General features: G+C 36.3%; 1 protein-coding gene across 2 annotated transcripts in view; it reads left to right on the top strand.

Annotated features, from left to right (window-relative positions):
* The first annotated feature begins 3367 nt into the window (after window positions 1-3367).
* The window catches only part of LOC132554528 (guanylate cyclase 32E-like), a 56145-nt gene continuing 35502 nt past the window's right edge, over window positions 3368-24010 (top strand). Inside the window, exons 1-2 of one of the 2 annotated variants that reach the window (XM_060218849.1) lie at window positions 3368-3515; window positions 5395-5846. In XM_060218849.1, coding sequence (XP_060074832.1) covers window positions 5460-5846 — 387 coding nt within the window. In that variant the 5' untranslated portion in view covers window positions 3368-3515; window positions 5395-5459. Of the gene's footprint in view, window positions 3516-5148; window positions 5208-5394; window positions 5847-24010 lie in introns of those variants that run through there. The other variant, XM_060218850.1, reaches the window with a different exon arrangement.

The following is a 24010-nucleotide window of genomic DNA, read 5'->3' on the forward strand; positions in this document are numbered from 1 at the left end:
CAACGTTCTGAAACTGTGTAGAACTGTAATGCTTGACCAATGCAAAAAAAATACCTGTTTATTTATTTTATATTTGATAAAGACGGCTTTTCCTCAAAACATATTTCTATAAAATTGATTTTAAACGTGAAACGTAGATAACATTTGCGTGATTCAGGATTCATAATTTTGACGAAGACATAGTCTTTGGCTTTGAAGTTTCATATTCTCGACGGAACAACCTCTGAAATCATTGCGAGCGGAATTTCGTCAATATATTTCAGCAAGACGATATTTCGGCTATCTTGAAACACAGTCATGCGTGATTATTGCACTGCGTACTTTATTTTCTTCGTTCACCAATCAAATTGGAACATGATTTAAGGTTATCAAGTACACGTGCACGTGCATTATTTCACCAAAGTGTGTCTGATTTGATGTAATCGATAAGTTCTCTATTGACATGTAGACAAACTAAAGCGAGAACACATTTTCATCTCCCTTTTATTCATCTTAACGATACTAAAGCATTTTATATCGACCCAAAATGAAATAAATGCATTTAACTTTTGACAGTTATCTGCTTATGTAGGTGTCTGAGGTATAGAATCTCCATGAGACATACTATACATTTGTTGACTGGGTTTGAGGTCAACATGTGCTATGTTGAACCAGAGGACTAAACTGTTGCCCGAGGCCCTTCTGACCGAAAGTCCAGTCTACAAATGTTTAGCAATGCTTCCTTGTAGGCGTGATGGCGTGTTTGTGTGTGCTTAAAACTGAAAATTGTCGAGTAACGGCCGAAGAGTACCGAATAGTATTGAGCTGTGATGTAAGCAGTCAACATCCAGATGTTGACCTCTGGAATTTCAGACTTTATTCACTATAAAAAGCATAGGGATTATATAGTAAAGGTATAACAATGTTTTTATGTTCCCATATCGAAAGGTCGGGATATATTGTTTTGTTTTTTCTGTTATTTGTCTGTTGTCAACTTCAAATTTGTCCTTTACTATTGCATTGAAATAAGTAAGGATTTCATATTTGGCATGTGAGTTCCTTGGTTTGACCATGTGACTTTACCGTGACCTTTGACCTACATTTGAAAAAAACTTAAACATTGGCCTTATCTTTTGCACTGTAAGAGGTAGGCTTTAATATTTGACAGAGTTCCATCCCTTGATCTTTCCAATAGTTCATAGTTTCCGTTCATTATCTCAAATATCACACATGTGCACATTTTGAACAATTTGCAGCGTCATTCATTACCTACGTATACATAAGTGTGAGTTCAGATCCAGGTTGTGTTTTACCTCAGACGTTTCAGGTGTTGTTTATTTGTAAGAAAGTAAGAAAAACATTACCACAATGAAGACATAAGTGTTTCTCAGAGTGCATGCAATTAACACATGTCTTTGTTGCAGTTTGAGGGGCATATTGTTTGATAAACACATCTAGTTTCTTATGATTGTTTTTGTTTTGTTTTTCATCTTCTTTTTTCATTAAAGGAATTTGATACAGACTAATATTTAGCTAAAATAAATCATTAGGTGGTCGGATGGCGCAGTGGTAACACTCGCCTTCACCTAGCCATCTGGGGATCGATTTCCGGAACAGACGTGAAAGGAGGGTGGGAGGAAGGTGGGGGAGACCAATTGGGGTTCCCCGGGTACTCCGGTAGGTTTCCGCCACTGTAGACATCAAGCGCTTACATGTGGAGATGTCTTGTCGGGATGTAACTTCTGGTCCTAAGACACTTGACCGATGACTCCATATAGGTGAAAGGCACATGTTGCACGTGAGAGCAAAGACACGGCGGCATCCAAACTTGACCGCTTTATAAGCATTTCGTCTTACTGCCTAAGTTTTGTTCAGGTTATTTACGTGCTTATAAAATCAAAATTGTGTTGAACTATTGACAGAGAAGAAATTAAGCGTATCTATTTGACGATACACAAAATTTGAAGTATGTGGTGAAAATTTCGACCAGACGTAAATACAACTTGCTCATGGAACATTACAGACTACATATGTTCATATGTCTGCGGAAAAAAAAACCCTGATCACTAGAACGAAACTTAGCGGAAATACAATTATGTAGGAAACCTTGTCTGATTGGTAGCAATTTGCTTTTTACAATGCAAAAAAAAGTGACGTAATTTTGGTGAGAGATACCTAAACCTCAATGAGAAAGCAAACCGTGTAGCTAGCCAGTCTTAAGTTGAATGGACCATATGTCTTGGCGGAAAAGTTATGAGAGTTATGATCAAACTGGAACCAAACGGAACCTCTCTCGTTCGAGATAAAACAGTCTGGCCGACAATAACAAGTCTGTTCAAAGAGGTTTTGTACGTGACACTTGACAAACTGTAAGAACGTTTCAGCGGAAACACTACGTACTGATCATTTAGAAATCATGACGTCTTGTCTGTAAGCGGAGTCATTTTATATGAACGACATTGACTAGTCATTATGTGCTAAATGGAGTCATCATTTGTCTTAGCGGAAGTGCAATTATGCAAATTGACGAATTTTTTCTTTTAGAATAGATGGCGTTAACTCTCGTGATCACTTGAACGATACTATATAAACCTACTGGACGTTTGATTTCGTCCAAACTTTGTCCCATCAGTCACGTATTCCACACCACACAACAAGGACGCTGTGAGAGGGATACTAGTCATAATTAATTGCAGTTTATTGATTTTTTTATAGAAGATACAAACGTTTATCAGATTTTGCATTTATTTGTAATATATTTCGGAGAATAAAAATATATTTAGTTTATGCAACAGTAAACAATAGTTCACAGACCGCCACACTATCTGATCATTTGTCTTTCATTATTGATCTCTAAAGCCTGTAAATCGCAGTGGAGGACGACCTTACATTTCCGAAGCGCGTGCAAGTGAATCAGTTTGTGAGAAAGTCTGTCTCTCAAGCCGGAGCTAATAAAACTGTGTAGGAGCATTTTGTCCTGTCACATAACTTGTTACGGCGCTATGTAATCAATATGTCACGCAAATTATAGTTTTTTTTTTTTTAAAATCTGTAAATTTACTCCGGTCCGCCTCAAGCGACAGCTGTCTGTGTGTGCCATTTTCTCGTTCTGGTTCGCTTTTCACACATCATAAATACATTACGATGTAGAAGTCTGTTTTAGCTACGATCAGATAACCAGTGTAATTTGAACTCCGGGTCTCCTCCCCCTTGTGCAGGTATTTCCTCTGTTAGTATATGGGTCACGAACGACATGGTCACTCAGCCATGCCGCGCATTATACTCTCTACTCAACATCCGACTGCTGTGGTGGAATATATATACAAACTAAGTTTGCTAGTGTATATGTAACCAGCCGATGCCGAAGGAACTTGTTGCTGTACACACAGTACATACAATCATGAGCTCGTTTCTTTCAGGGAAGTGTGAGTTCCGTTTAATTCACTACAAAGCGGCATGTGTTTTCGCTTAGTTGGACACCCTTGGATAAACTGTGTTTAAAATTCCCTAGAGGAACTTGGATGTGTAGTTATGAGGTTTGTCTGTTTATAACTTTTTATTTTCCTGTACATGTTTAAAAGTCTTGACGTGGTAATTGAATGGTTGAATAGTATATCATTATAACAATATCAAAATGGGAAAACCGAATACTCGTTCAGTGACGACATAAAATTGTTGATGATCAACATACGAGACTGCTTTGTACCTATGTAGTAACCATAAATGATACGACCTCTTAAATATCGAGTATTTTCCCATTTAAGTCAAGATTGTGTATTATATACTTAACGATTCCGGAAGGATATATATGTACACTGATATGTATTAATACAAAAGTATAGCCGACAGTCTGACAACAGTATTGTTACCCATAGCCACATTTTCGTATTATTGGTGTACAATTTACATCGCGTTTATAAAACGTAGATATCCCTGAGGGAGCATGGCACCTGTTATCTTTACCTGATCTTTAAAATCTATCTTTTTTTTCATTTTTTCTTTCTTGTCGCTCGTAATAATTTGAATTGAAAATTCCCCTTAAAATAGTGGTAATAATCTTTGCATGTAAATGTGGAATTCAAGATGGTCGCGTGTCAGATAGTTTGTTTTTCTAATAATTTAAAGAAAAAAAATTTGACTCACCTTCTCCGAAGGTGGTGCGTCATCCGTCGTCCGTCTTTCGTCATTCGTCAGCTTTTAACTAAAAATCTTTATTAATCATGAAATTTTGCCAGAAGCATCCTTAGGGAAAGGAAACCAAGTTTGTCTAAATATTGGCTATTGGCTAAAAACCCAAGATGGCAGTAACTATAGCTACGAATGATCTAAAATGAACTATGCACAACTAGGGACTAAAGCGAAACTACATACATGTATGTTGTTTGAGAATGATTCATTGAACAAATCAACTAATATAGTGAAAACACTAATTATTTAAGGACGGGCGACGAATAAAGAACGATTTGAAAAGTTCATGATCTGATGATGGTGGACCAAAAGATACCACATACTCAAGCAGCTATCAAAATCGTCCTTGACATATGCGCTTTAATCACAGAAGTGACATATAATTATCATTCATTGTTTTCTAAATGTTGTAAATTATCCTGTTTTTGTTTGGTACAGCTGTAAGTGTATGGCCTGACACGAGTTTTATATGCGTTAACGTCAAAGATATTTTGTGACTGGAAAGCATTGTTGGATTGATGAAATAAAATTATTTCGATTTTTTTTTCGTGAATTCTGTACTGTAAGTAGAATATACTAGCTTAAAATTCTGAACCTCTTCCCTCACTCGTTTTCTATACGTGTGACCAGGGAACGGACGTCTGATAATATTATGACGAATTAACATGACTTTTGTCTCATATTTCATTATGTTGTTTTGCTGTTTATTACGAAAGTAAATCTCCAATGCTATGCACGATGAAGCTGTCCGCACCAGATGAACAGACTCATCTGATTGTGGCCATTTGCTGCTGTACTGCGGAAGAAGCTACAACACGTTAGACAACTGGTGTTGATAGACATTTGACTTTCTTCTGAATTATTGAGGTCGTTAAGCGACAAGCATTAGGGATGCGGATGGTTGTCGACTTCGCGTTTATGTGTTGTTATTAGAATGAAAATTTGGAGCAGATCACAGATCACTTAAGCCAAATTTCTCAGAACGGACGGAATATACAATTTGTTTATCTGGTTTAAAACGTTATTGGAACATCAAAAGAGTAAAACAATTTTTTTTTTAATTTTGAGTAATCATTGATTGTTGAAATACTGAAAAAACAAAACCATCATGTGAAAATGTCACAAACTGCCTGTTTTCTAGTTTAACATACCAAATTTGTTTTAATGTTAAACTTGGTAAATATTTACTATTTTCTTTGCTTGAATGACTCGTTTTGTTTATTACAGAGGCCAGAATAGATTTAGTGCAAGTTTGGAATAAGTTGGCATAGATACCAGGATTTATTCTCAAAATGGCGATCTCGACTTGGAATAGTGCTATTGTAATTATTACGTGTTTGATCAATAATGTTTCCGGATTACTAAACAAGGAAGTGATAAAATTGGGTTACATTACCGGTTCAGAACGGTACAGTATTCACCAGTTCTACCATCGTCCAGGACAGTCTATTTCCGGGGCGATAACTCTGGCCGTTAAGGAAGTTAACGAAGATCCTGCCATTCTTCCAAACCACACTCTTGAGTTTGTGATAGCAGAGACATATGGAATGGAACGTATTAGCATCAAGCAAACCGTGGAACTCCTAGGTAAAGGGATATGGGCCTATATCGGACCACAGGAAACATGTATTCACGAAGGACGAGTAGCGGCTGCCTTCAATCTTCCAATGATCTCCTACGTAAGTAAATTAATTGCTTTTGTCTTTTCCGATAACATTTAAGAAAACTGTTCCAATTTCATAAAACAGAAAAAAATAAAGATATTAAAAATATAACATCCGTTTGTTTTAAAAGAACAGAAAGTAAACATGTAGAAATCTACTCCAGCTTTTTGATATCTTCCATCAAGAAAAGCTGACTACGTTATGTCTGAATAAGTCGTCAATACAAATATATATTAGTTAATTTTGTGAAAAAACCAAGACAACAATACATCACATATATGTAAGCAAACACGAAATTTCATAATAAATCAAATGAGGGCAAAAGATTAGCAAAATAATGATCACGTTAATCTTTAAAAGATACATGTGCAGTTGGACCATGTGTTTCCGATTAAATGTAGGCAAGGCCACGTTCTCAAAATGAGAACCAGGGTAGTGATAACAATACGTAGGTGTGAAGACGTTAAAACAAATTACGGTAGCTGTTGGGAAATTCATTGTAAACCTGCCCTAGATATTAAGAATTTTCTGGGGCATTGCAGTGCAGTATCGTGTCTGGCTCTAAGGTTTTGCCGGGCAGAGCGAAAAACCTCATTCCTACCGAGCGCAACGACATAAATCGACCTGAGACGGGTGTGCGTTGTGATAATTCACGATGCTACAACCGGGTGGGGGTTGGGGTTGGTACACCTGTCCTATTTTTGTGTCGGAATCTTTGAATAATTTGATTAAAACCTATAATAAGTAATTATCTCTCCCAGCAGAGAAAGTATTTGTGAAGGTGAAATTCAACATGAATTACGTTCCAAAAACTCAAATCACATTTCCGAACTAAAGTGTTTCCGCGGGGAAAAGTTTGTTGGGTGATAAAACGCAAAAATGTCTGGAAGTCACATCACCTTTAAATCCCACATCTCTAATAGCTCTCAGGTACATGTATATTGCCAACCACCGCTCTTAAGGTTCTTGACCGAAAGCAATACCATCGCACCAATGGAACACAAAGTTAAATTGACCATTTAGCAGCTGATTTTGTCGGGGGAGAGGGGCAATATATTTCATTCAAAATGTGATACATTTTGTATGTACTACTATCTGTAACGCTAATACTGGTCTTAAGAGTGTTACATTATGACATAATCATAAGTTAAACTCAAATTCCATAAAACTAGGACAAAATATAAACAAAAGAATGATTTACACGAGACCGAACAAGTACAAGGAGAAACAGATAAAGTGTTCCGGAAGTGTAATCGACAGGCACCATGTAAACCTTTTGCTATTCGAAGTAAGTAATATCACGTTCTCAAATGAGAACAAGATATACAACAACGGAACCAACAAGCAAACTAACGTGCATCAAATATGCCCAGCTTCATGTCACACAAAGAAATAGAATGTTTCTGAAAGGGATCGCTATGGCGACTGTAAAACTTCCCCATAATTTCCATCAATCGAATCTTTTGAACCCTTGTGTTATGAGTTGGTCAGTCAATTGATTACTACCTACACGCAAATCGTGATAATGGGAACAAGCCTTTTGATATTGAATCATCTGTGACATGTGATTACCATAATTTGGGAATGCAGGATTATCGCTATCCAGAAATGGAAAATTCACAGTAGGGAAATTGAAATAATCACGTTTATCAAACAGCTTGATGGAAAGTTGTCCTTGTTGATTTCATTGTAGGCAAAGATCGAGATATGTAGAAGAGTTATGTGGGGTATATACGATGGGCGTGGTCAATAAATGTCAAGACGTCATCAATATATCTGAAAGTGAAATTAAACGCCTTTGCAATGTCTTTGTGACCTGTCTTGATAAGCATTTAATAATTCAGCCTCGTATGAAAATAAATACAAGTCAGCCAACAGAAGGGGTGAAGTTGGTTCCCATAGGTATGCCAATGGTCTGCTGGAAGGTCGTACCACCAAATCCGACGAAAATGTTGTCAACCAGAAACTCAATCATTGTTATGATTTCGTCCTCCGTATATTTCTTCTTTGATTTGAACGTAATTTTTACGAAATGCGCTTCAGAATAGTTCACAACCATATATTTATAGCGCTGTTCACCTTTCTCGGGAAAAGAGAGCTCTCGCGACAGGAGAAGGACGGCGTTCCTTCAGTTTAGAATGGGGGTTTTGTTGTGTACGGGATGAAAAAATCAAATGTTCTTATATAAGAAATGTTTTTAGGTGCTGAAGCTTCATCAAAAGCTCTATGGAGTTCTTCAAATCCCACGTACTATTAATTCCAACTTTTTGCGTAAACAGTATCACAATAATTCGATAGTACTTGAAATGGTGGTTAGCAGTTTAGACAAAGGATTGGTTAATCAGTTAGACGAGTGAGCTATAAAACGTTGTTTATATGGATTCTTTTGAAGTTTAAGGATCCAGTATAGACGAGGGAGGTCCGTATCCAATGGGTTTGTAATACCGATTAGCTTTTGAAATCTTCTGAAAGTTTGTACAATGTATAGGTAGGGTTTTTCTTCGTTATCAAGCAAGCCCAATTCTTTTTGTATACAGGAAGAGTGGTATATTTGCAGTTGTAAATCTTGGAGTGTGGATTGAACATCGTGATCGAAGAAAGCGGACCTGTGTTTTGTGTTCATTTTCAAATTGCAAAGTCTTGTACGAATGATGGACCGAATGGATTTAACCCACTCAGAAGGTGAATCCAACGCAGCGTGTTCTCGTTTCGCCCATTCTCTGGCATATTTTTCAACCGAATCCATAAGTATCCTGAAATTCACATTCCATTTAACGAACAGGGTTGCATGGTATTTAGGACTCTTCACGAAAAGCTCTCCTAGTTTAACATTTTGAATTATGTTTAAAACATGAACAAATTGACGGAGGACTAGTTGTAAGGTCATCTACATCCAGTTGCTGCAGCGTTTGTTTGTTGTTGAACAGTTTGAATTCATTGGGCTTGAAGTAACTATAGGAAATCACAGTGGTGTTTCTACTTTGAAAATATTGTGGAATGGTAGCCTGAATAGACTTCTGGTGTAAAATATTGCTGATTGTAAATAAGGGAGTGAATGTTATAAACAAACTCAACATTCATAAATTGGCGAGTTGTTGAATGATCGCGGCCATTAAAGAGCCTCATTTATGCCACATCATCAATAATTTTATAAAGTCTCCAAGCTAGTTTCCACCGATCACCAGAATTAGTACTAGCTGAATCCACTTGAAGCTATGGTATTACGGAGAGAGGAAGGGGATATAACGTAGTTCGAACATGATGGACACCTAGTGGTTTCTGTAAAGTGTCCATTAGATTTTCAAACGTGACAGTTTACGTTTAGTCTGATGAGTGAATAAACCCATAACGTTATTGTTACTGCATCCAGGTCTTGACAAATTTCATACAGAGTTCACGTGGTCATTGCAGCCATATGGCGCAGCAGTGTCAAGCAGTTTAATAAAGTGTTCCTCACGTTGTCTACGGAAGGGCGTGCTCAGTGTGGGTCATTTGTACGATCGTAAAGTTTTTCCAAAATACGGACAGTGATGAATGGTCCGGGAGGCTGCAATGTTGATACACACATTGATTCTCTCCGCGGTTCACTGCTGAACAATGACCATTCATACGTTGTCGTAATTGTCCTTTTCTTTATATCAAACAACAGAGAGTAACATCATCATGGAATACATAATTCAGAAGTTACAGTAGTAGTAGAACCAAATTATGAATCATTTACTGCGCCGAACAGCTGTTCCATTAATCTAGGCACACGTCAGTGGTGTTGAGGGTCTAAAGTGTTGTAATCTAAGAGGCGACAGAGAAAAGTCAAAGTAGGTCAAATATCAAAGTCAAGATGGGAAGGTAACTAGCCCCGTAATTTCAAATATTGTATGATATGATGAAAGACATGTCAGTTTCTTGTGGACATTCTGAGTAGTGTCTTTTGATTCTTCAAAAACTACTTATGTTTGTTTATGTAAAACATATGTGATATCCTTCCTTATTGTAGAGGTTTCTACAAAATTTCACCAACGCCAGAGTTGCCATACATTTGTATTATTTGTCGTTATAAAACAACAGCCGATGGTATGGACGCCTTATAGTATCTGGTGGCTATCTCACTAAACAACATACGGGAGGTCCGTCGCATATCATCCAAACCAATTAAAGTAAAGTGTGTTTTACAAGGACACAGCCATGACAGCAGAGACCAATCAGTCTCTCAGCTTCCTGTGAAACACAAACCGCCATGGTAAGGAGCGTCTCAACACGCAACCCGGATCTACATCTGAAGTTCTGTACGTAGGCTCTTACCAACTCGGTAACACGAGGCCCCAAACTCATGTATGCCAAAACATAATGTTGTTATTACTTGATATAAAACAACGGTACAATTAGCTGTTCCAAATAAGTAATATGATAACATTCATAAAACATTGGCATAATTATATCCATGTGAATTGTGGAGTAATTACAGAGACCAAAATCACGATGTAGAAATATTTTCACGTTGGCGTCTATATAGTTACTGTATTACACAAAACCACTGTAGCAAATCTGACTCACATTGCTCCTAAAAAATCTCAAATCAACATAGTTTGGCAAAAGCAGTTAACATCTGTTGGCGAGGGACTGGCAGCCGAGAAAGATGGCCAGGACGTGATAAAAATAAGATAATTGGATTTTGAATGAAATGAAAATTAATGTCACTTCCGGTTGACATGTACTTACCATGACAGGCAGGTCGAGGAGTATTCTATAAGTAAGTATTATGTATCGAATTCCCCCTTACTCTGTCATTACTAAAGCCCTTCCATAGTGTGAGGCACTGAACTTTACTGATCTTATCCTATCTGATAAAGGAGTGGCGGTAGGGGTTAATCGATTTCATGGGGCGTTGATACTTTTCAATTTTGACATTTTTAATGTTAGTCATTAATCATCAACCATTTTAGCTTAGCAGCTTTAGGGTTGTCACGGAAGTGAGCAACTTAAAACGTATTAGGACTTGAATGTCAAAAATACAATTTTACGTGATCAAATTTTCTGTTTTGTTTTTGTTTTAATTTCTATTTCACATGGCTGAATTTATACACTTGTATCTAAATATGTGTGGTTAGTTCACCCCCTCATCGAATGAATATCACTTGGTTGTCTCCGAGGTTTAGACAATTTAAGCATTATTGTCACTTATCTGTCTAGAAGGACGAAATAGCTGTATGGTGAAGCATCACCGTCGAGTCCTAGAAGGAGGAAACAGCTGTATGGTGCAGCATCACTGACTTGTCTAGAAGGACGAAACATCTGTATGGTGCAGCATCATCGACGAGTCCTAGAATGACGAAACAGCTGTATGGTACAGCATCACTGATGTGTCTAGCAGGACGAAACAGCTGTATGGTACAGCATCACTGACATGTCTAGAAGGACGAGATAGCTGTGTGGTGCAGAGCATCACCGACGAGTCCTATAAGGACGAAACAGGTGTATGGTGCAGCATCACTGACAGGCCTAGAATCACCGACGAGTCCTAGAATGACGAAACAGCTGTATCGTACAGCATCACTGACATGTCTAGAAGGACGAAAGAGCTGTATGGTGCATCATCACTGACGAATCCAAGAAATGGCTGCAAGAATTAGATGCAGTTTGATTCATTATTTGGTTCTACTGTTACAGATTCTAAATTTGAATTTAAAGTCGTTTTTCAACCGTGTGTTCTTTGTAAAATATTCTGGTCATACACATCCCTGCCAATTCTTCATAAATACCGGTTTCATGCCAAAATACAATACAATCTATTTCTTTGCAGGAATAATTTTGGCACCGTTGGCATGTAGTGACATTCTTAAATCAAATCATAAAGCCACAAAAATGTTTATTCATAACGTCAGAAAGAATTGTTTTTAAAATTTTACCTCTGAATGATTGACATTTTTTTATCTTCTTCGCAATCCACTTTAGTTGCTTGGTCGTATTTCTCTGCTACTTTGTCCCCGAGGACATAATATATACATACGATTTACTGTTAGATGTAACAAAATATTGAACATGCCTTTATGTGTACATTTCTGACCAATTTCATTTGCCTTCCTTGATGTACTGCTAACTGTTATTAACCTGTGTATATTTTATACATCACGTTCGGATCACTTTTAGGCTGGAATTTCCATCTAATTCACGTTAAATCTCTACGACTTGGTATATATTGACAACTGTCGAAAAATAACAATTTATTGATAAGGACTATTAGCTACTTTTATGGCCTTCATTACGACCTCTCTGGAATATGCTCTATTTCCTGAAGCGATATAAAGAAAGGTGTGTTGAATGTCCGTTAATATGCCAGATAGTTTTGCCTTTATATCTGGTTCTCTTTTTGAGAACGTGCTATTTCTCATATTAACCTTGATATGGTTGTGGATGAAGCAAATCTCTCTCATCCGTTTAGGTAAAATCTTGATTTTGTGATTTTTCCATTACCAGGTTGCAACATCCCTGAATACCAAATTATGGTTTTAACATGTCAGAGGTGATTTGATATTCAATGTGTCGGTCCAAATATTACGAGTTTCGTGCAAAAAGTTGGTAGCTGACGGTTTCGAAAGATGAAAAAGATAGGGAAAATTTAGGCCGTCATAGTTACAGCATTGAGAAATATCTTTGATCGATACGAATCTGGACGTGTTTGATGCTCGTTAGGTTTGTCTGATTGTTCCGTTGTTGTTTGTCGTGTTCTCATTTGGGAACGTGAGATTTACTTACATGGTTTATCAAACATTTACATATCGGGTATTGTCGATGAAGGAGATGGTTCTTACTCTTCCGAGGCATTCTTATAATATTTCAGGATTCTCCGTGTAAATCTTTTTTGTTTTTGTTGTTATTTTGCAGTTAATTTATCAAATTTGACATTGAATTAAGTTTCTGTTGATATGTCAATAAGCTCTCTGTTGTTATTGACAGCAGTTATGTCCGATTAATTTTACAATTATACGCTCTGCAGGGACAAATATGTCGACCCGTCACAAATGATGATTATTTTCTTTCGAAAATTATTTTTTTCTTTCACTCTGAAGAAAAGTATCAGCTTCCCTGACAATATTGGATAATCTTTATTTTTTTTTCGTAGTTCCTTTAACACATGCAGTCTAATGGAATGCTGATTACTAACAGAGATCATGGCGAGTGTAATGAGAATGGCTTTGCTCCTAATTTTCGAGTCCGAAAAAATCGCAATATGTCAACAATTAGACAGAGGATGTGGTAATTATCTTTTGTCTGTATGTATGTTGAAAGGTGTTATTCTTTGTACAACCTTTGAGATGACAGATTGTAAACACTGAAGGTGGGCGTTTGTCCCGGAGGTTTACCGTAACCAATATGCATTTGTACTTGATGTTCTTGTGAAACATTCAGTGAAACATACAATGTTTACACTAGTTGCGATCAGTGTAAACCGACATCATTTTCGCCTTTATTTCAATCACTTTTGATTTCCCCCTAGTTTTTATCCATCTTAAATGGAATATATGGTTAGATTTTCATTTCGTAACTGATAATAAAGCATGACAACTTTTTTTTTTAAATATCTGTTAAAAATTGTGAACTTTCTGTTTATTATAATATTTAAAAGTTTGCATAATAATTCTTATAAAAAAAAGTCAAAAAAAAAAAAAAAATAAAAATAGAACAGGAACGACCCAACAATGATGCATATCATTATTGTACGGAAAGTGTACACAACATCTTTGCACATGGGCGATGGGGGGACATTTAGAAATCAAAACAAATCGGCGGGTTAAAAGGAGGTTCCGAAAGGTCATGTGATGAACCTGGCCATCTCCGATCGAAGCAGCGAATGACGGTAGACACAACAGCAAATTTCGACCAGTGTTAGTCTGAAACTGATTATCGTTTATTTCTGAAAAAATGCTTTAATTTTGTGAATATAATCTAATTTTCAGTATAACAGCCCTTGTCCAATATCAAAATCATGAAAAAAAAAAAAAAAAAAAAAAAAAAAAAAAAAAACAAAATAAATAAAAATAACAGAATCTAACCAATTGGTCACTGACTAATCACTGACGAGACATAGACAGACGGAATATCTGTCGTTTACGCTTTACTGATTCTGTATCTAAATTTGCGTTGAAATGTGCTTCTCAGAGGTCAGACGTTCAGTTGTAGTAAACGTCATGGATTTGAAGGGAAAAACCCTTAAGTTGAGAGAGTCGCAAATTCACAGACATTTTATTTATCAACTTTTTATTTTTTGGAATTTTTCTTTTGTCTATTTTGACAGTTGTGGTAGTGGAATCTGAAATCAGAATTGGAAATGTATATAATGATACTTTCTATTCATGTCCATGTCGTGATGTTTCAAATGTCTCGATTACATGCCCCAATCACCGGTCGTATGTCTTCATTAGTTATGCATTATATTGTAACACGCAATACAGCTGAATAACTTAAAGTAGGGCAAATAATTCCTACTATAGGAATGTAAGATCTATCGATGTATTCCTCCAGTTCCTATCAAAGTCTTCTTCGTACTCTTTATTTGATTGACGCGATGTTAAAACCACATTTAGTAATGTATTTAAGTATACTTATCATTCCTATCTACTACCCATGTGGGAGGATTTATTGATCTAATGTTGAATTTTAAATGTCAAAAATTCAATTTGATGTTGACCTCTTAATATCAATGTCTTCTTTAAAGCGACACATTTGATCAAATATAGATAATTTTTTTTTTTAATTTCGCAATTAGGTTTTTTTAGGATAGTAGTTGGTAATTCAATATCAGCGAACATCTTCCTGCGTAACAGGTAAGGTTTTAAATTCATGTTTATCAAAAAGACCAAAGTCTTAATATAGCGGCGTAAACAATTTAATGTTCAGGATATTGCTAAGACATTTTTGATAACAAATACAAATTCTACGACGAGATTTGGATGAAGTTTAGTGAGATTTTGTTGATACGTCAAAAGTGTTGTTAGAGGTGATGTCAGGTCTTTAAAATATTATTTTGATTAAAGTTTAAATAAACGAATAATGACAATTGTTTCCCGATCGATACCACGTCCTTCCAACCCGACCTTGTATATTTCAATATAGATATCACATAGTCTATATTGATTTTTTCGTAATTAGTTGGCACGTGCCGTCTTGTTGTCCTCATATGACATAATAGATTAGGTGGGCCAGTCACTAAACAACAACAAACAGACTAATGAGTTTTCTTCCCGGCCGATATATAGGGACAATATTGTAACATTAGCACCAACAGGTCAAGGTAAAATGACTCTACTTTTCCAATATAACTGGCAATTTGATGGCGATTTCGGATTTTAAGGCTTATTACGTGCCATTTAAACAGATTTTGTTATGTAAATTGTTTTGTATGCCGTTTCTACAATTAACATATCAAACTGCTGTTTTCTTATATTATTGTCTATTGTCATTAAACATAATTTGTCTCGAGTAGAGACTAGTGGCGCCATGTTATTGATTTATGCTAGCTTTTCAAGTTTTATTTTTTTTTCTCTTCTAAATAACGGTTCTCCTGTGGTTTTCGTTGAAGGGAGAACACATTTCACCATGAAACGTACCATGGCAATTAAATTTATGTTAATAAAGTTTTTAAGCTTTCTAATTAATGACATTGTGTGCTACTTCAATCGATGCTTAAGTTATGCTCAGAAACATTTTAAAAGGTTGAGAGCTATTATTTCATTAAAATACATATAATATGATGCTTCACAGTTACTTCTCGTACCAAAAATCTTACGTCTGGAAGTTAATCAAAAATGAATTTTCTCTGAGGAACAACATTCCGTATTTGTTTTTCTGTTTAATCACATACACAATGCTTAAAGTGTTCCGGAATAATTCTCATATTTTGATTTGATGTTTCCGACAAAAGGAAAGAAAATACATATGTAAACAGAATTCAACGAAATACTAACAAAATATGGACGACTAGAACGGAGAGTTATGAAAAAGTTACAGGAGAATGTGACCGTTTCGGAAGGGTTAGCGTTTTATTCTGCTTCAAACGTTTCAAAAGTTTCTCATTAGAAACGCATGATAACTTTTAAGACAAAAGCACGTTATTTCTATGTGGTTGTGCTTTTGCGTTAAAAAATAAAAAAGACCCAAAGCAGAGTTAATTGCCGCCCATTACAGGTCACATGACCATGAAAAACGAACTTTGTGAATAGGACAGTGTAACGAAAGTAATACGTCTGTGAAATGAGAAAATGATAATCCTGACATCAATACTATAATGTGGGGAAGTGAAAAAAAATGAATATGAAAAAGATGAACAAAAAGGTATTGGAATTATTTCATTCTCGTTTCCAGTACGTCAAAATCCTTAGAGGGCTGAATTATTCATTTTGACGCGGTGTTGGTCGGGGTTTAATTTATCGCCAAATACAAGGTCATTTGAAGAAAACGTGTTCACTGATGAAGGTACCACTTAATGTCATTTTCATAGTGTTGTCATTCCGAAATGTCATAATCTTCTCTACTCGATAACTCACTCGCTATTTCTTTAGTAGGACTGGAGAACTGTGAATCGAAATGATATATTTTCCACTTTTTTTTTAAAAGAGTGTTTATGCTTTTATGATCGCGTCAAAAGTTAGAAGGCCGCAACATAAAGACTAAGCACGTGCACAACAGACGGACTAGCATTTTATGAAGGCGTTGAAACACTGCATGTGGAGAGTGATAATTTTAACAACCGCATAAAATTTTACTTTTTGCACATTATTTCTGTATCAGATTAACACCACCGATTCAGACTTGGTTGCATTTATAACAAAAAGCACATTTTGTTTTCGGAGATGGCATAAGGTGCCGATCAAGGCTCCCTTTAGATTTCCGGACATGTGGTATTGCCACTTCCGTGTTAGTTATAGATTTACACACACAGGCAATCTAATCACCAGGGTTGTGTTTGGATAATTGGATACATACATGTAGCGCGGATGTTTCTGCGATCAAATGTGTGTATTAAGATGAAATTTCACAGACTAAAGAACGCTCATTATAACAAAGATGAAGGTGATGTTCCGTATAATGTTTCCATATAGATTGGCAATATTTCATGTCTTATTTTAGTAATAGTTTCTTGTTGAAGTGTGCTTTGATTAATTACCACGAACAATGCTAAGAAACAACAACAAAAGTAAATAACATAAATACCTATAAGGTGACTGGCACATAGATATAAATTAATATATCTTTTTCTTGAAATTAGTTTTGTTTTATTGTAGCCTTGGGAATATCTGTGGTAAATTGAGAAGTAATGAACACAAAGACCTAGACTATGTTTCGTCTTACTCTTTTATGTCTGGTCTCTTTACATCAATAGTTTTATGCCCCGGATGGAAAAAGTTTAGAGGGCATATTGTTTTTGTGTTGTCCGTTTGTTTGTCTGTTGTCAACTTTAACCTTGACCATACTTATTGCACCGTAAGGGATAGAGAGCTTTCATATTTGGGATGTGTGTTCCTTGTGACAAGACCTTTCTTGTTGTACCAAAATATTTGACCATGTGACCTTGACCGTGACCTTTGACCTAAATGTGAAAAAATAACATTGGCCACAACTATTGGATCATGAGAGGTATAGCTTCCATATTTGGCATGTGTGTTCCTTGTGACAAGTCTTTTTTGGTGGTTCCAAAATCTTTGACCAAGTGACCTTGACCGTGACCTTTAACCTATATTTGAATGTACAAAATAAAAAAAATGGTACCACAATGACGACATAAGTGTTTCATAAAGTGCATACAATTAGCACATGCCTTACACAGGGTAGTTTTAATGTCCCACTTTGTTGCAACCGTGGACAGAGTGTTTCATAAATACATCTTGTTTCAGTTGAAATATGTTTTAATTTCTTTCCACACATGATATTTAGGGCCATAGGGACGTATTAAACAAAATTGTCTAGATGGTGTTTGGTGTCACGGTTTCAAAATAGTTTGTGATATCTGATGTTTGTTTACCAAATTATTTTATTTTAATTTGACTTATTCTAACATGAAGTGTTTTCGACCTTAGGGGCTTATTGAGCGAAATGATCCAGGGAGAGTTTGGTGTAACGTCTCTATGTACACTGTATATTGATTTACATTAACAATATTCTAGATCAAAGAGACGTTTGTAGACCAAGAAACCTTAACAAATCTAAGTAACATAAAACTGACATTAAGGAAGATCTTGAGAGGAATCTATATTAGACATATGGAGCTAGATACATTATGTATAGATATAAAATGATAAGCCGAGCATACATCATTTACAGTTTCCGGTATTGATCTGCCTGGTGTCTGTATACACTTAAGTGTCATTCACTCATCAGAAATCAGTGGTGCTTTCATATAAAATGTCAATATTATATATTAGGAAAATAATCTTCAAAGATCTCGATAAAAAGCCGCAAAGTGTGAAGAGAACACTTCCGGGCGACATGATGGGAGAGATAAGTTGAGCGGGTAGAGAAAAATGGATATATGTTGGCAATATTTCGCAAATTGTTCTGTAGTGGATATTAATGATCAAATTCATATCCTATATCTTGAATTGCGGTCAAGACCTGACAAGAATCTAAAATATCCACTCTCTAAATCACGTGATATTTCCAATGGCAATCAGATTAATTGAGAAATACTGGGAATTAAATGTATGACCGGATGTGTTCCCTCTGTCGTGAATAATTGAACGCGTATTGTCAATTTTGATATCAATTATATTATCGTTAGCAGTTGTCATACAAGTATTATGTATTGATGAACCGGAAGTGACGTATGACGAGTTTGTACGCGGATCCTTTAACTGAAGTGAAGTATAGATTGTATTATCGGGATTAGAACGGTTGATACGGCGATAGCAGATGGCGAGTGGAAAGTTTCCAGGGATATCTATAGGATAGGCAATGTATTGTCGTTAATCAGAAACATATGGTGCTGTTTTTAATGAAAACTCAAAACAATATGACACAAGATATTACCAGTGGGAGTGACAGTGCTATAATCCTTTTCTGTAAAAGAGAAATACGTTTTGTCTTTGTAATTAGTTGTACAATTAATTAAAAGATGAAATGCAACGCAGCATATCGATAGGCCTAATGGTAGCTCCCGACGTATGTGTACGAGTTACTACATCGAAATTAGTATTGGATGAGAACACGATGTTTTACCGGATGTCAATTATCATTAATCGTTTTAATTGAAATGTTATCATCCTTATTAGTTATGTGCATTAGGAGATATCCAATCAGATTAAAGATGTATTGTGGTTTGGATGTCATTGATGACAAACGGTTTTATTTTCAGAGCCCTCGTTCTATTTGTAAAACGAAGGCAATATTCATAGTGCCGCAGGCTATTTGATCACTTGGACAAAACTTGTCTACAGCACTGTAATAGCAATAGCCAATAACAGTGGTATATTAATTCTGTATAGTATTCTTTTCTGTTGATATTGTGAGCCTGCCTAATATACACAGTACAAAGTTATTGAAATACTGATTCTCTGTCTCGCAGTCTGTGTCCTGACACATATCTTATGATGCAGCAACCCATCAAAGAAGACACGTTCTGACTGGTTGTGTTGTTTTTTAATGTCTCTTCGGTAGATACAGACTAATCGTCGCATCAGTTCATCAGAAATACACCTTTGGTTGTCATGGAAGTTCGTCAGACACAGATCACTGGTTATCGCGTCAGTTCGTCAGACAGATACAGACCTGAAGTCTGGTTGTCGCGTCAGCTCGTCAGATACAGACCTGAAGTCTGGTTGTCGCGTTAGTTTGTCAGATAGAGATCTCAAGTCTGGTTGTCGCGTCAGTTCGTCAGATACTGTCCTGAAGTCTGGTTGTCGCGTCAGTTCGTCAGATACAGACCTGAAGTCTGGTTGTCGCGTTAGTTCGTCAGATACAGACCTGAAGTCTGGTTGTCGCGTTAGTTCGTCAGATACAGACCTGAAGTCTGGTTGTCAGGCCCAATCGATAGATAAAGACCACTAGTTGTCGCGTTAGTTCGTCAGATACAGATTATTAGTTGGTTGCCGCGTTAGTTCGTTAGATACGGACAACTAGTTGTCGCGTTGATTAGTCAATTAGAGGCTACTAGTTGTCGCGTTGACTAGTCAGATACAGTGACTAGTTGTCGCGTTTATTAGTCATACATAGTGTTAATACATATACCATTAGTGGTCATATCAGTTCGTCAGATACAGGCCACTGGTAGTGACGTCAGTGCGTCCTATACAGACAACTGATGGTGATGTCAGTTCGTCAGATACAGGCCACTGGTAGTGACGTCTGTTCGTCCTATACAGACAACTGATGGTGATGTCAGTTCGTCAGATACAGGCCACTGGTAGTGACGTCAGTGCGTCCTATACAGACAACTGGCGGTGATGTCAGTTCGTCAGATACAGGCCACTGGTAGTGACGTAAGTTCGTCCTATACAGACAACTGATGGTGATGTCAGTTCGTCAGATACAGGCCACTGGTAGTGACGTCAGTTCGTCCTATACAGACAACTGATGGTGATGTCAGTTCGTCAGATACAGGCCACTGGTAGTGACGTAAGTTCGTCCTATACAGACAACTGATGGTGATGTCAGTTCGTCGGATACAGGCCACTGGTAGTGACGTAAGTTCGTCCTATACAGACAACTGATGGTGATGTCAGTTCGTCAGATACAGGCCACTGGTAGTGACGTAAGTTGGTCCTATACAGACAACTGATGGTGATGTCAGTTCGTCAGATACAGGCCACTGGTAGTGACGTAAGTTCATCCTATACAGACAACAGATGGTGGCGGCGTTTCGTCAGATACAGACAACTGATGGTGATGTCAGTTCGTCAGATACAGACTACTGGTAGTGACGTCAGTTCGTCCTATACAGACAACTAATGGTGATGTCAGTTCGTCAGATACAGGCCACTGGTAGTGACGTCAGTTCGTCCTATACAGACAACAGATGGTGGCGGCGTTTCGTCAGATACAGACTACTGATGGTGACGTCAGATCGTTAGATTTAGGCCACTGTTAATGACACCAATTGGTCAGATATAGACCACTGGTAAAAGCTTCAGTCCATTAGATACAGACCGCTGGAAGTCGTATATGTTTGTCAGATACAGATATTATTGTGACGTCAGTTCGTCAGATACAGTACACTTCTTGAGCAATATTATTATTAATGCAAATTGTTATTAGAAAACACAAAACAAATACATCAATGATTCAACACATGCAAACGTTCAGAACCTTACCTCGATTCTAAAACAATACCACTTTCGTAAATGAAGCACCGAAACAAAACAGAACGCATCATAACTCTCAAAAAAAGGTAATACATTTAAACCTATATACTTCAGACGGGAATACGTTCCCACACCTTGAGATAGCCAGCAGACAACAGGTGTAAAGAAATGTTTACCTCTGGAAAGGATTTAGCTCCTTTTTTATTTAGAGGTTTCGGGGTTTAGATTACAATTTGGAATTACAAATCCGCCAAATTAGCATACTTGTGTGTATGACAAAAACACGGCCTTAGCTCGTAATTCAAGAATTATATTTACTTGTATGCATATTTTGAACAAATGTTTGCAAACATGATTCCTCGTTAACAGAGAACATCGTGAACGAAAGACACAAATAAATATCACATTTCGACATCATTGTAGTAACAGCCATATTGTTGTAAACAGTAAGTATATCAATGACACTACATCATACAGCTGTTTCGCTCTTTTCAGTGCTGCTAGGGATCGGAGGTGTGCACATCGCGAAGGCAATTTTGATGACGATAATAATAAAAAGATAAAAATAGAAGGAAGCAGATTTAAGAATATTGACTTTTTTTTTATTTAATGTTTAATTCTATTACTCTAAATAATTTAAAAATTGGGAAAATTAAAAAAAAAAGTGAGAAAAAAAAATCCATATTTAACAAAGCATTCTAAGCGTGAAGAAGCGAGAACAGTTGAGTTACATTAGGTGAAGATCATGACATAATATGAAGCAATGGATGGTGGAATCTATAAAACAAATATCTCTTCGATAAGTTAACATATTGCAATCATAATGTTTCTCCGTTATCAAATGAGAAACATCGTTATGTCCCTAGCCTCCGAGATGTTGGTTTCAGACCTTGAAGTGACCGGTATGATAAATGAAACCCGACCATCATTGAAAAGAACATACTTCTTTTCAACATACAAATGTCGGTCTTTGAAATTTTGTCACAAAGACGATTCTTTTTTTGAACCAAAACTTCAGGAGTATAAGAATGTGTGAATGTTCACGTATGCCCGTGTTTACGTTTTGATGGTATACCTTCGTGACAACTGTCAAGCTGTCGAAGCCGTATCATATAGCTGTCTTCAAGGTGCTACTAAGCATATATTTGAGTGTCGAGAATATATTATGTATAATTTGAGATTTGTAAAGGTTAAAGTTCGAGTTAAATGTATATTTGTAATTAATCTGATTTTGTGTGTTTCGTGTCTGTTGTGTCTGACGTCATCTTTAAATGATATCATATGATAATATCTGTGACACGACCGTCTTTATTTACCAATTGTTAACCTCCAGTGAGGTGGATGTTATGGTATGTTAACCCGAGATGTTTATGTAATCCAAGAACGAAGAGTAAGGTGTACTCTTATGTTTATCTTAAACTCTTTCAAGGGTGAAAGTTCACTAGATATATTTCGCTTACCCTTCAGAACACTAGGTCTTCTGTTGGTATTTTTAAATGGGTCTTCATGTATGTTTGATTTTTACTCAATGTTGATTATAAAGAAACGATTTTGGGTTTTATGCTAGTGTTTAGTTGTTGCCATTTTTGTATATTTAAAGCAGATCTTCACGCAAGGCGACAGCCTGAAAACTCTTGAATCTTGTACACGATTATTAAGTTGGAATATTGTTCAAACAATAAGTCTGCAAATCGTAGGTGTGTGCAGCATACTATATTTTTTGTGTTTGTAGTTCTTTATTTTCGTGATGAAAAATTCGGAATTAAACCAGCGAAGCATGTATTCAGTGTGGTAAAAATATTTCATTTATCTTTTTTGTGAAATTTTATACATTTCATACTTAATTTATCTGTGCATGATCTTAAAATTCAGTTGTGATTTACGGAAGGAGAGTTGCTAAAATTATGAGGTGCTTATAGTTTTGCAACACTGCAAAAATGTACAAAGCATCTATGAGTCAACTTATCATACAATATTAATGTAGGATGCACACTAAAAGATGATATTTTATAATGAACTGTGACAATTATATAATGCTAGATGTATAAATGACACGGTTACTGTAAACGTTAACATACAATGTACCTATTTATAACAAGATAGTCAGCCGGCTAACATTTAACATTGTGCCATAGTGAAGTAGTGATTCGAGTTTACGGATGCATGATTTTGTCAAAACAGATATACTTTATTTGACAAAACACAAGGCGGATATTTGTGGTTTGAAACATTCCTTAAATACACCTTTATATATAGAGCTAATCAACCATTTACCAAATGTTCTCTGTCCATTGTGAGCATATCCATTTGATCTGTCTCTCCTGTTATTGATAACGATAATATATATATATATATTTTTTTTATATAAGTACGTTTTGTTGCTTTTCGATGACCATCATGTTCAGAAAGCGAAAGTCTGTTTATTGACACAACAGCCCATACAATGTATTTAATATACCATTTCTAACACTATTCCGAATGGGGTCGATAATTTCCCAACTTATAGTTATCCTGTGTGATATGAAGCTGGATTTTTTGATGCTCGTTAGTTTGCTTGTTGTTTCCGTTGTTGTATACCTTGTTCTCATTTGAGAACGTGACATTCCATACGTGGATTGACGAAGACTTACATGGCGGATGTCGATGAAACAGAAGACGCTTACTCTTCCGAATCGCCTTCCGAGTCTTATTCTCTTTTTACCTTTTCAGAAGTCTCTGCGTAAATCTTTCTTTTGTTCATATTTGCCCTTGTTGAATGAAATTTGAGTTTTGATTATGTTGACATGTTGGTATCTTCTTGATGATTTTTTGGCATATTATTGAAAGAACATTTTCGAAAGTGTCAGTGATAATATATACATTTATGTCAAGGATGATCTGTAAATTAGCAAC

The sequence above is a fragment of the Ylistrum balloti genome, unplaced genomic scaffold, assembly GCF_031769215.1.
Source record: "Ylistrum balloti isolate Yb309-2 unplaced genomic scaffold, AGI_CSIRO_Ybal_v1 Utg370416, whole genome shotgun sequence".
Lineage (NCBI taxonomy): Eukaryota > Metazoa > Mollusca > Bivalvia > Pectinida > Pectinidae > Ylistrum > Ylistrum balloti.